Consider the following 14554-nt stretch of genomic DNA (forward strand, 5'->3'; position numbering starts at 1 on the left):
CCAACATGGCTGATAACTGATCTCCTTGTTTAGTGATGGCAACATTGTCTGGGGCCGTGGCTCCACCTACAACTTCCACTTTGGGAACCCACATGGGGAGACACAGGTGCTGCCAACATGGAACAAGCAGACAAACCAGCTTGGCACCCATATTTAATCCATTTCGGGTAAACATATCAATGATTGCTGGGCTTTTTATCCAAGTCTAAGCACAAACACAGTCCACCATGTGTCCACCTACCATAAACCTTTAAAATGCCAAGAAAGAGAACAGAAGGCAAACTTGGAGCGGCTCAGTGGGAATAGCTTTCAGACTAGAACCGGCCCTTGGCTTGCGATTATCCCCATCTTGCCAAGTCCGCCATGAGGTGAGACAAGACCAATTGAGTTCCTATAACCTGACAAATGACTCTTCCAAGTGCAAATCCCACGTTTGCATTAATGTGTCGCCATTTACGCTGAAGAAAATACATAAATCTCTCTGCAGACCTTCTTGTACCATTAAGCGGCCACCAATGGTGCTGGAATAAAGCAGCCTGAGTCGGCGCCAAAAATAACCTCCAGTAATTAGAAATCTCTACATGTTGGGACTTTTAGAGGCAGCAGAGGGCAATTTGTGACCAAATGAAAGACTGTCAGCAAGTTGTAAATTAATCAGCTGTGTTCAAAAGATATGTGGGGCTGCTGAGTGAAACATATGCTGTAGTTTTGTTGTTCATCTAGCTCCTTCTTAGAGTGAATGAGAGAGAGAGAGAGAGAGAGAGAGAGAGAGAGAGAGAGAGAGAGAGAGAGAGAGAGAGAGAGAGAGAGTATAATACTAATACTGCTTCAATTTCTAATACAAATAAACCACACATTTTCTTTTGCATGTTTCTGATTAATACTAGAAGAGAAACTCGGAGGGTAAATAGCAGCATTTAGCCATTCTGGGGGATTTGAACTCACCTTGAAATGACCTTTTCATCGTCAGCACATTCACAAACGGCTATAAGTAGCACCGACCTGAATTAAGGAGATCAGGAAGGGTGCAGAGCCCCCCCACATAAGTGTCTGTGTCTGCTGCTTCTGATTCCTCCCTGCTTGCCAAACATGGGTCCAAAGATCACAGCTTGACTTTTGTTCCCCTTCCTTCACCTGCAGTTTGATCACCGAGGAAATCAACTGTGAGGACAAATGCACTGTCTCCATTCTCTCTTGCTTTCCTTCTCTTTTTTAATCATTAAACAAACCTTAGCCCCTGCCAACTCTCTTTAGGACTCTACCGCACACGGCGTTCCAGGACACCCCAGGTTTTCTCTGCGCCTTTATTGGAAGACGGGGCGATAAACCAGGGTTTTATGTTGTTGCTGAAAGAGCGTCTTGATTGGGAAAATGGAGGATATGGGAAGAAAAACAAAAAACAAATAAACAATAGGTGGGATGACTTATCGTTTTCATCTGGAGACACAGTCATTAAAAGCAAGAATACAACTAAAAGCTAATAAAAGCTCATAGCAGCATTCCTCTTCTTCACACAACGTAAAAATAACACCACACCTTCTGTTTCTGCGCTGTTTTATACCATAAAGTAATTACCTGATTGTGGAAAATTGAAGTCAAGCCCTTTTAGAGCGGAACACCCCATAATAATAAAGCAAACCTTTCTGCCGCTCACCACTTAGCTAATGAGCTCCAGCCTGAAGCCTCTGACCAGAAGTCTAAGGTGATACTGGGACAGAGAAGCAAAGTAAAGCAGTGAGATCAGTGGTGTGATGTTTGTTTCCCACTTGAAGGCCTCAGGCTGAGTGACGGCCAGGTGATGTCAGCGGTCTGTCATCACGTAATCATCATCATCATCATCATTACCTGCTTTACCCCGCTGACAGGGAGCAGAAAGCCAGATGATTTCAAAATGCTCTCTGTCAACAAGTGGAGGCAAACAAATCTGTCCGCTTCTGTCAAACACACACACACACACACACACACACACACACACACACACACACACACACACACACACACAGTCATAGTTGCGAGTGAAATATTGACGTGCTGTGTGGTGTGATAACAGACTCTGTGAGGCTGGGCACGGCAGAATGAAGAAGAGATGTGTGTGTACAGCACGGCGTAACAAATCTGAAAGTGCAGAATGGAGCTCAGGAGGGAAATTGAGAAAAATAAACACAATAGCGGCAAAACCAGATGTTGATGATATTTAAACACTCCTGGGTAAGATATTTTATGCAGAGAGAGAAAAAGAGAGAGAGAGAGACGATAGTATAAGTGTAAATATGGCTAGTGATATTAATACTAATAGCAGGACAGGGTCTTCATCTCTAAACGACGTTTCCACAGCAACCTGTGAGACGAGAAAAAACAGAAAACCGGGGCAGTGATAATGGGCAGTGATAATGGGCAGTGATAATGGGCAGTGATAATGCAATGACATGAATTCGCAGTTAGAGAGGGGAGGAGGACAGAGGAGCTCAGTGCATTATGGGAAGTCCCCCAGCAGTCTAGGCCTATAGCAGCATAGCTATGGGCTGGTCCAAGGCAGACCTGGCTGGCCCTAACTACTGTATCAACTTCACCAAAAGGGAGTTTCAGGTTTTAAGCCTACTCTTAAACGTAGAGAGGGTGTCTGCCCCCCACTGGACCGAATCCAGGAGCTCTACCAAACTCCTCAAGAACCTGATCTGTTCCTACACCTCTCTTGTTATTAGTCTCTGTGTGATCCTCGCTCCCTCCCGCTCTGCCTCTGCTCTCCTCATCTGTCTTACCGTTACCAAGGAGTCAGATGGAAACAATCATGCTACCGCTGCCTGAATGATGGAGGGGAAACCTTGGTGTGGTTCCAGAGAGTCTTGTGGGCAGAGGACTAAAAAAAAATCACTCTCAGCTCTTTGTGGAAACAGTAGAGGCGCTCATGCTTTCCCCTGCAGGACAGGTTGTTGGAAGCAAAGAGGGGAACATGAACCGTATTTTTTGTCAGAGATCAAGAGTGACACATAAGGGGTTAATAGTGGCGGTGTCACCCAAAATGATGGAGAAACCATACATTGATTTTTAATGTTTCCTGTGTTTTCCCGCAGGCCAGAATTCCTTATTTGTGTCTTTTCATGTGTTTTGCAGCTGGGCGTGTGTCATCGCTGGGCAAGGACTGTTTGACATGTGAGAAGTGAGAATTTAGACATCACACACACAGACACACACAGACACAGACAGACACACACAGAAGAAGACACTGGCACCAGGCTCACACGCACAGGTGAGACACTACACACACTGCTTACACCAGTATCCTGTTATTTTGCACAATCTCTGCAATTAGGTAATGTGCTTTTGTCCATGGTCCATGTTTGGCCATTCTGTCACAATCCCTGCTATGCTGCACTGTATGGACCTAAAGGTGAGTTGTTTTCTAAAAAGGATTAACATTTGATAGAGATACCTCCATACTCACATGAGATCAGGTTGGGAGTTTGGCTCAAGTTACGGGCTTCATAAATGTCATATCTGTGTACAAAGATTTGGTTACACAGTTTATGCATTTCAAAAATTGTATTAGTCCACAGTAATGTAATTTGTATACTAAATATCAATATCAGATACGATGTCTCAAAGGGCTTTACTGGCCCACAACATCAGGAAAATTCCCGACCCTACCCAAAGCTCTGTAGGAAGACAAGGAAAAACTAATTATGGTAATTCCAAGAGAGATTCCCCCTCCACGAACGGCTGTAACTTTCAGTGGGAATATACAAAAGTACAACAAAGTATAAAGAGCAGTAAACACAAACAGACATGTAGCAGGAAATAACATGCAAGACAGAGACGAGGGAGAGAGAGAGACAGAGAGAGAGAGTGATATAAGGAGCTCCTGGAGCAGCAGGTCATGTGGGTAGTTAGGGGAGAAGTCCAGGTAAGCAAGTACACCGGTGATGTTGTAGGGGGGAAGGAAGGAGGTGGTGAGGAGGGGTCTGCCATGGAAGATGGGACGGGGGGGAGGGGCTGAAGACAGAGGGAGCTGCAGTAGGTGGACACACACGGCGTTCCCCTATCGTTGAGACAGCTCAGGACCCCCGGAGCCGAACAATAGCTGGCCTGTGGACCCCACACTCAAGGATGGGGCCTGTATTTTGTATATAGTGTGGGGCTATTTTCCGTCTCTTCAGTTCCGTCAAGACAAATAAACAAAGATAAATGTAATTTTTTTTTAACTGAGGTAAACAAGGGTAGTGTCAGGAAGGGCATCCGGCGTCAAACTGGATCTGGACCCCTGATGGGAGCAACCAAAAGAGGAAGAAGAAACTAAGAAGTGCAACATACATACAGTGCAGATGTTTCATAGACATTGCTCTAATGGACCATATTCCATTAGATTTTTAAAAATGATACCGGGCCACTAAGAAATGGGCAGTGGACCGTAGTTGTATTAACGTAACTGTATCTAGACAAACACAGTTTATCTTTGCATTTGTTATCTTCACACATCTTTCTCTCAAACGGACTGCAGGCCGTGTTTTCTTTAAAAGGAAATGATCACACAGTCTATCCTCAGAAACACACGGCCTCTTCATTTCCTGTTATTGAGGAACTGGTGGTTGCCATGGTAGCGGATGAAACCCCCTGACAAATAATTACCGGTTGCTAAGGAAATTGCCGTTTTACCACAATGTTTATTTATTGGATGTTTCTTTCTCCATGCAAATAGTTGTGCTGCTGCCAAGTCTGAGCCTAGAGCTGAGCAGGCTTAATGATAATGGTTTAGTGCAGCATACTGGGTTTAAATGGTTGTTTTGTAATCACATAATCAGACTGGTTTTAATGGAATCTGTTTTATCAAAAATGTCTCCGCAATGTTTTCCTATTCACTCTTTCTATTTCAGGCTTCCCTCCCTTGACAAATTCCCATGGAGACTCAAATGCCTGACCTCCCCCTGCCCTGACTGTGTGTTTGTACATGCAGCTATGTGTGTGTGTGTGTGTGTGTGTGTGTGTGTGTGTGCGTGCGTGCGTGTGCGTACGTGTGTATGTGTGTGTGCGTGCGTGCGCGTGTGTGTGTGTGTGTTTTCGGCCAGATTGTCAGCCACAACTGAAAGTGATCCAAGTCAAACACAACTTGAACTTGTCTGCCCGCTTTGACTTCTTCCAGAGACAACGTGAGATGTTTTGGTGACACTTAACAACAGCGAGAGAAAGGGAGAAAAAAGTCAAAGGTTTAAAGACTCAAGGCTGTGACTCAAAGGTTGCTGGTTCAAATCTGGACTCAAACATTCTGGCTGAATGGAAGACAGAGGTGAAAAATGCATTTAACAGATGAAGGATCAGTAGATGATGCATGATGGAATGTTCTGACTTTTTTGTGGTAGAACACCAGAAAATCTTCCTACAGTTCCTCAAGGCAGCAACGTTCCTGCTTTGTTTGACTCTGCTGGATGAAACTGGCATGATGAGAGCAAAGGAACGCCTCTGAGATGATGTGATGCCTGACGAACGACTCCTCAAATACAACGACGAAAGAAGTATTGAGCGAACGTTTAAAAGCGGTGCAGGTCCAAACGAGCTTGGTGTCTCTGGCAACCATTACTCTCCCTAGCAACCACAACAAAGCACGGATGCTTCGCAGTTTCCCATTCAAGCCAGATGAGAGGAAGCTAATCTGGTGCATGAAGTAATTGGGAGTATGAAAGGAGAATGAAGATAAGAGACCTGGATAGTGTCTGAGAGAGAGAGAGAGAGAGAGAGAGAGAGAGAGAGAGAGAGAGATTATATATCCTGGATATCCCCCTGGGAAGAGATTGGGGACCTCAGGACCTGTGACTTGACTTAAGACCTGAGACTTTCTTGTGACTTGTAAAACAATGACTTGGTCCCACATGCACTCTCTTGTGACTCTAGTTTGTTTGTTTTCTAGCTTTTTGAGTAAATTGCGTCTCATGAGTGGAGCATGGTACGAACTGAAGCACTTCCCCTCTGACTCACCCCCGATGTCAACATGTGCTTCACTATAGAATGGACACAGTGTGCTGACATACACGGCTGCAGTCCTTCCTCCCTCCTCTTCGTCTGACAGATGAGTAGTCTGATTTAAGATAAGATAAGATGGGACTTTATTCATCCCGGAAAATTGTTGTTCAACAGTTGCAGGACAGTAGGAGATTGAGAGATTCACCTCTAGTGCAAAAAACGTGCAAGAATACATGCAAGAAGAATACACAAGAGCAGATACGACACCATGAGAAAGGGGGCGTAGACCTCAGGTCCCAACGTCCCCACTGCCGCCTCAGTGTTCTCTGTCTAGTCCAGTTTGTTGTCAAAGTAGACTCCTAGGTATTTGTATACCTGCACTGAGTCCACAGTCCCCCCATTTACCTGAAAGCACAGCGTGTTTGCTTTTATAGGCCTCTGCTTACTCAACCTGTTGCACGGACCCTCAGCCAACATTGTGTTTGCTGCGCACCCATAAAAACAACAAAACCCAGAAAACAGAGCATTTAAAGCATGCAGAGCAGGAGATTATTTTCAGATGCATGATGGGAAATGGTCTCATTTGTAGTTCTGCAAGTTATTTTCTACCACATACCCTTTGTGTATTATGGGCCCGTTCCCAGGCAAATTAAAATACTTCTCTAAATGCTTGCTGTTCCAAAGCGTATGCGTTTCAGGATTTGAGGAATTTCCTGATGAATGCCAGTGCAATTCAACACCCACATGTCTCCTCGAACGACCGCTCGGGGATGAAGAGCTTCTACACCCCAACAAATATGGGTATAACAGGTTGTGCTATGATGTCATGTGACAGAACTGGGAGCTCTTGCATCCTATTTTGTCAATTTTCTCCTAAAACTACAGCTTTACAATCGTCTAGTCCAACATATTTACCTCATAGGAATGAGAGGAAAGCACAAGTTTAAAACTGGAATCACTTTTCTAGCATGACATTGGAAATGATTATCCTGTGTGTTTGAATGCAGTTATTTAGATGATTTCTTGATATATATTCCTTACAATTTTGCTATAATTGGCTGCCATTGTTGTATCCCAAAGTGCTGAATCTCATCAATGGGTAAGTCTATTGTAATCAAACTTGATTGACGTGTCCTCTCATCACTTAGAAATAAATGTTTCCCCATTTGTTGTTTCCAGCATTGGTAGAGCCTCTGTTTTTTGAAGTGTTACCTTCACAATTCTATTAAAACGAACAAGGGCCTTCACACACACACACACAACACTCGCAATAGGTTTTCCTTTTGCTTGTACACAGCAGGAATAATCTGCAACGGTGCCAAGAAGTGAACAGAGTAATAAAACAAACATATAAGAGTATAAAAGAGGGGAACAAAGACGATCCATCGACTTTTACGAGCCCTTGTAATTCCCAGAAAAAGTTCCTCTATAAATTCTTTATGTATCTAAAACTCCTACCTGACTCTGACCTTTGTGTGTGGGTGTGTGTGTGTGTGTGTGTGTGTGTGTGTGTGCGAGCGTGCATTTATATCTCCATGCGTGCCATATTTGTGTCTGTTTACAGTGCTTGGTGATGTAGAACATGAAGCCTCCTTGTTAATCTTTCCTAATTGAAGGGATGAGGCTGACGGCTGCAAAGTGTAATTACAAGGCAGGAGCAGCGACACATCACAGGCCGACCTCAGTGACTGGAACAGAGCCCAGAGTCCCGATCAAGAGGGCAGGGAGCTGAGGCGGGACCCTCGGCTACCTGGGTGGCTGGGACAGATTAACCTCCTGATTAATCTGCAGAGCTGCTCGGCATCCCTGATTTAATGGAAACCATCCCACAGAGCAAATTACAGGGCGATCCACTCATCCCAAGGACTTTGGAGATCGTCTGCAATCAGCAAAACCTGCAGGTAAATCTTCCACTCTGATCCAGATTTGAGGGTTATGCTCAGGTTTAAGTCATTTAGAATGTTATATTTTCCTTTGAGGGGGCCAAAAACCTTCAGTCCTCCAGACTGGAAAAGGGCTTCCAATCAGAAGTTAGAGGGATTTAGTCACTATTAGTGTTTACTCTTTGCTGTGCTGAGCATTCTTACATATCCTCACATAATTTGACAAACAAACATTTTCAGTAATCTTAAGTCATTTCTCATTTTGCAATTTCCCCAGCTCTCAGTGATAAACTTGATTCTCCATTCCAAACCTCAATAATGGGGATGAGGTCTGGGTATGGACCGAGCAGACGACATTGCAGCTACAAGGAGACCAGTGGTGGTAGTTCGGGCGTCTTATCAGAATGGGAAGATATTCCAGGCTAACATGGCCAACTAAGTGGACACCACCTGGACTGGGACTCATCTTGAGGTGTTCCAGGAGCTGGAGAACATTGGGCGTCTTGGTGCCTCCATAACTAGACAGTAGGAAAGGGATGGATAGATTTGTGCTTCATTTGCCATAATAAAAAGAAGAATCATTTCATACTTTTTCCACTACCTAGAAACTTTTCAGAAATGTTCTACAAATGAGTGTTGGATCACGAGACAGAATGAGGCAGATTAATACATCAGGATTTAAAAAAAATGCATGCTTTGATAAAAATTCACGTAGTAAAGAACAGCAAAATCTGTGTGAATATAACACAGATTGTTATTACCTCAGGAACATAAGTACAGGTACTTAAAGTCAGTCATGCATAGATTCAAGCCTTCAAACTCAAGATCAAATACCAAAGGTCTCTGTTATATGGTACAATAGCTTTTTGTGTGGTTGCCGTGGTGATTTCATTTAGGGGATCCTTTTGAAGTCCATGGATAATGGATGAAAACAAGCTTCAGTGTGAAGGGCTGACCAGTTCTGTACATACAATACAGCAAGAACGCACAACACCCATTTACACACACACACACACACCTAAACACACTCATCATAAAGTGATGACAGCTCGTCATCCCACCTCTCAGGTCTGAAGTCTGAGTTGATCATTCTATGAGTTCAAAGTCAAAACGGAGTCCACGCCAAACGCACGCATCATGCTGCAATCACAGGCCAAGCTGCCACACACTGTTACCAAAAAACACAAGCTATGGTTGCTAGATGAGGTCATTCCAGCACAAGGTGTGACTCGACACAGTAATAACACAAACACTGATAACATTACTGGTAATCCTAAATTTTATTCGGTGATGAGTCACAGCACCATAGAATTGAATCTTTTCTGTGTTATACTAAATGGAATAACAAGTCCTGTCTTAATAGGATTAAAGGTTTTTAGCATTCAAGTTTTCAGTATTAGCCAGCCAATGAATAATTACATACAAAATAAACCTAGAAACATAAATATCAGCACAAAAGCATTTTGTATGCCAATGTGTGAATGTAGTTGCAACCACCAAATGATAAGAGTAGGTGTGTGTGTGTGTGTGTGTGTGTGTGTGTGTGTGTGTGTGTGTGTGTGTGTGTGTGTGTGTGTGTGTGTGACTTTGAACTTTGATAATGCACATCCCATAGATAATTAATCAGCTTGGCTTCAAGATTCAAGATTACAAACTTTCATTTCCAATTTGCACCATGAGTTCTGAATAACCTCCAATAGACCTTTTCCTGTTACAACATCAAATATATTACGAAATTCGGCGATCGGTTCCCTGAACTGATGACCTGTCGTGACCCCATGATCATGCAAAATGGAGTCGAGCGTGTGATAACTCAGAGCTCACACAAAGCTGCAGCGGGTTCTCTCTGTGTTGCATTCTGGGAAGGCGTGGTGTGACGTTGCCAGGAGGATTTGGTCCTGGATGGGAGAACAAAAGGACGGCTTTAGCACGAGCTATTAATAATTCAGCGCTCTCCACGGAGACATTCTGCACAAGAGCTGAAGCTTAATTAGGAGACACGAATCCCAATGTAGTAGAAGATATCAGATGCCCAACAGCAACGGTTGATTGAAAAGTTTTGAGCCTGGCACATAAGGACATGAGCGAGGGCCTCAGTGTTTTTGTGTGATCTTTCTGGTTAGAGGAAGTCAAATTATTTGAAACAACAAAACAAATTACATCCCATAATCATGATTATAGGAGTAGAATGCTTAGACTTAAAAAAAAGTATAACCATTTTATTCGTGCATAATTTGTAGCAATAATAGAATGCCTATAGGGGGCGCTTCAAGTAGCACTTCAAGTTTGAGAACTGCTGCTGTTGTTTTGCTCCCTTGCAAGTGGAAACTTTCAGAAACTTTCATGTAGTGTTTTTATTGCTACAAAATAAGGGTACATGTAAGGGTGTGAATTAGGGGTACAGTAGTTTCCCCGATATGATTGTTCTTCACACACGCACACACACACACACACACACACACACACACACACACACACACACACACACACACACACACACACACACAGGGGAAGAGGGAGAGAGAGAGAGAGAGAGAGAGAGAGAGAGAGAGAGAGAGAGAGAGAAGCCTCTCCCCCTAGTTGAAATAAGCAAAGTTTGTGTGAGCGCAACTATTTCCTGAGCGGTATAAATAGAGGAAGCAGCCGCACATCTGCACACTGAAGCAGGCGTGGTCTCTTGCGACAGGTGCTGATACCTCACACACACACACACACACACACACACACCAAGGATCATCTCTCTCTGCCATCAGCAAAACAACAACACAACTGCAGCAAAATGCCCAAGTGCCCGAGATGCGACAAGGAAGTTTACTTTGGTAAGATTCCTCTCTTTGATTGATTGACGTTTCCGTTCTGATGAGTCGCATGCATGCGTTTCCTGGTCACGCGCATTGTACGTACCACGAGGAAGTAAGCTGGAGAGATTTTACAAGTTAATATAATGGGGAATTTTAGCGTCCAATCGTAAGAAAGTGTTTAAAAAGTTTATTTGTATGTTATTGGTGTTTACATTGTTGCCTTGTACTGCTGCTTACGTCACTCAAACCGCTATTGCCACAATGGAAAAATAAGAATATTTAGAGGAAGAATATTTAAGCTAAAACTTAAATTAAACGGGTGCAAACACATCATGAAAATATAACCAAAACTAAAATAAAGCTAACTAAATCTTAAATCAATGATGCATTAACTGTTGTGTGTTATTTCATAATAGATGAAAAGAGAGATACAAGGTTTCCTGCTGACAATATGAACAACATCTTAAAAGTAAATCCCCTTTGAATTGTTCTGGCTCAAACTAGTAAAACTCCTTAAAGTTGTACTTAAGTGCAGTTGAGTAATTGGGGGCCTGAGCTTCTCAGCAGGAGGGGAATGTCAGTAAGAAGTAAAGATCTGTCTTACAGCTTGATTAATGATGCTCTACAGTACATGAAAAATCCATTAGATGGAAGAAAATGGAGCGATATCCCTCCATCCAGGTCTGTCTGGCGAGGACGCCCAATTAACCCCGTCTGGAGAGGAAGGGACAGCTCTGTTTCCCCCCTGTCCCAATCCATTTACCACTTTGTCTCCAGCACAGTAGTGCAGCAGAGTCAAACATGGCAGCTGAGTCCAGAAACTCACCGCTCCTCCTCTGCCAAGTCTTTGGTCTGTCAGGCAGATCAATTGACCCTGAAAACTGGGAGCCAACTTTTCCTCTTTTTTCCTGCTTTCCAGCCAAAACAACCAAACTAATTTGCTTCGGCCAAGAAAAGCAAAGCAGGGATTTGTTTTCCCAACGTTGTCTGCATCAACTCCTCTGCAGAAGCTCCACCGAACTCCTCAAGAACCTGATCTGTTCTTACACCTTTCATGTTATTAGTCTCTGTGTGATCCTCGCTCCCTCCCTCCCGCTCTGCCTCTGTTCTACTCATCCGTCTTACCGTTACTAAGGAGTCAGATGGAAACAATCATGCTACCGCTGCCTGGATGATGGAGGGGAAACCTTGGTGTGGTTCCAGAGAAACTTGTGGGCAGAAGACAAAAAAACTTTCCCTCTCAGCTCTTTGTGGAAACAGCAGAGGCGCTCATGCTTTCTGCTGGAGGACATCTTGTTGTAAGCAAAGAGGGGAACATGAACCGTATTTATGTGAGAGATCAAGAGTGACACATGAAGGGATCAGTAATGGCAGTGTGGAGAAACCAGAAATGGATCTTTAATGTTTCCTGTGTGTGTTCCCGCAGGCCAGAATTCCTCCGTCCGTCTGTGGACCCCAACTTGCATGACCCGACAATTTGTCATTTATCTTTCGCTAAACTCTAAATGCTTTTATTGAATGTCAACGTGTCACACGACCCCTCCAATCTTGGAATGAGGCGAACGGTGGAAGGGTCTCGCCCTCGCTGTGTCTTTTTCCATTTTGATTTGTGTGCTGTGTGTGGACATTGGATGGACTCCAGATCACAGATCAAATTTACTCCTCTGTCTTCTCTGTCATTCCCCATGTCACCACACGTTGAAACACGCTTGTTGTTTAGAGATTACATACCAGGGTGCCTCAACCTGGGGTACTTCACACCATTGCTGCTTGGCTCAGAGAGGGAAAGGCGAGAAATCAACGTAGTGTGTATTTGGAATTCATTTTGGCAGGGTGAAGATCAGGCAGGATTCCAGGCTACATGTTCTGCAGAAATGTTTCTGGGGGCGTGAGATGGCGACCCGGCCCTGATCCTTTTTTCTCTGCTTGTTATCTTTGCATCATCACATCTCATGCCAGTTACAAGTATTTCCTTTTCAGCTTGAAGGCTTTGCGGCGAGTCTAAATGCTGCACCCGGAACCAAAGAGTTATTTGCATTTGACGTGCAGAGATGCCGGTCATGCTTTGTGCTCAGTCGGTTACATAAGCTCCATCTCTGCATATCAGCATTTCCTGTGCTTCCCCTCAGAGGGCTGATTTTCATCTTCACATGCAAATTCTTGGCATTCGTCCTCTTCGCAATCATGGGAAATGTCCACCTAAACGTCGTCACCCGTACACATCTCCTCCTTTAACACTGGAATTTGCCATTTCTTCCCACTTTTACAGCCCTCCTGATGGGTGTTTGTGCAGATCAGTGCTGCAGATAAAGATGCTCTTTATCAGGCTCTATGGGGCAGATGGAAGGCAGATTCCTCTGGGACTCTGAGTCCTCTTTTGCCTCAAGCACCACACCCCAAACAATGTTCTCAAACTTATCAGCCATGGAGAGATCTCTGTTTCATTAGTCAAGAACGAATAAATCATTTATATTAACATTTACATGTATCAGCCAAAGGTGCTCATGTTTTGGTCTGGGATTCTTAAATTTTCTCTGTTGTGCAACCGGTTCAAACTTTCATTCTAATCTGTTTATTTGTACACCGCAATCAGATTGAAATTGCCATAAATCCACATCAATGCACTCAGGTGTATGACGATCCTTATTTGTGTCTTCTTGTGTGTTTGGCAGCTGAGCGGGTGTCATCGCTGAGCAAGGACTGGCACAGGCCCTGTTTGAAATGTGAGAAGTGCCATAAGACACTGACACCAGGCTCACACGCACAGGTGAGACACTACACACACACACACACACTGCTTACACCAATAACCTGTTATTTTTGCATTGTCTTTGCAATTAGGATAATGCCTAATTTTCTAGATTGTAACCTCAACAATGATTTGTTTTAATGACAGCAGCTCAGTGTGTCTGTGACTCTCTTGGACTCTTTCCATTTGTTTCTACAGCAAACAATACACATAAGGTTTTGTATTATATTCAATTACTCTCTGCCTCTTACAGCATGATGGAAAGCCGTACTGTCACAAGCCCTGCTATGCTGCACTGTATGGACCTAAAGGTGAGTTGTTCTGTAATTAGGATATAAAAATATGATAGAGATTCATCCATATATATTACATATACATACATATTACACTTATTTTATTTTATTTTATTCTGAAAACCCTGGAAACTGGGGATAACTTATTCATGTAGGGGGTTGACAAAGGATTCAGCCAATCACAGAGTCAAATTCACACTCTTAACGTGAATGTTGATGTAGTTTGTACTATCCTTCCCCCCCACCCTCTCAGGATTCGGACACGGTGGAACTGAGAGCCACGCGTACAACTAAGACCCACACAGGTGTGTAGCATCATTTGCCTACATTTGTAAATCCCTAAATTTTCATAAAACAAATATAATATAAGCAAATGCATACTTGAAGCCACACGTGTTTCCTGCTTGGTCGTCAGGTTCAGGCCCCCACTGTAAGATGTTGCCTGGAAACTGGAGCGAAGAAAGTGAATGAATCGACTTTTGTCTTTCGGGCATCATTTTGTGTGTCTGTGTGTTTATCTGTATTTGTTGTTTTGTCAGAGGCTTTAACAGCCAGAAGACAGAGCACAGATATTTTGTTGTCCTAGTAGTGAGATGTGTTGTCATCAACTCTCTTCCTGTTGTTATGTGGACATTCTGATTAAACAGTTTGTAATTTGCCTCATGCTTCCTGTCATCTCTTCACCCTTGTGTCAGAGTCATAATGTCTTTCTTTATCCCCTGTGAGTGAACGCTGTAAAGATAAATGTCTGGTTGCTGAGTAACTGTGAACAGCAAAGGCTTCTCCCACTTCTCATTAAATATAAGAAACTGTAGTGTGTGATTTTTGTTATTAGTGATTAACAAAGATTATACTCCCAATATACATATAGAACAAAAG

The 14554-nt window shown here is 43.4% G+C and overlaps 1 protein-coding gene and 1 long non-coding RNA gene across 2 annotated transcripts; both read left to right on the plus strand.

The window, feature by feature from the left end:
• The first annotated feature begins 4691 nt into the window (after positions 1–4691).
• Positions 4692–8356, plus strand: LOC143006277 (uncharacterized). The gene is made up of 3 exons (XR_012964242.1): positions 4692–6294; positions 6335–7850; positions 8110–8356. It is a non-coding gene; the product is annotated as an uncharacterized LOC143006277 (long non-coding RNA).
• Positions 8357–10459: 2103 nt separating this feature from the next.
• crip1 (cysteine-rich protein 1) lies at positions 10460–14333 on the plus strand. Its single transcript, XM_076157801.1, has 5 exons — positions 10460–10651; positions 13306–13400; positions 13636–13693; positions 13929–13980; positions 14091–14333. Exons 1-4 carry the CDS (start codon positions 10612–10614, stop codon positions 13967–13969), a joined length of 234 nt encoding a protein of 77 aa, XP_076013916.1. The 5' UTR covers positions 10460–10611; the 3' UTR covers positions 13970–13980; positions 14091–14333.
• Positions 14334–14554: the final 221 nt, after the last annotated feature.

Source organism: Genypterus blacodes, unplaced genomic scaffold, assembly GCF_046128005.1.
Source record: "Genypterus blacodes isolate CSIRO-AG114 ecotype Tasmania unplaced genomic scaffold, CSIRO-AGI_Gbla_v1 ptg000073l_1, whole genome shotgun sequence".
Lineage (NCBI taxonomy): Eukaryota > Metazoa > Chordata > Actinopteri > Ophidiiformes > Ophidiidae > Genypterus > Genypterus blacodes.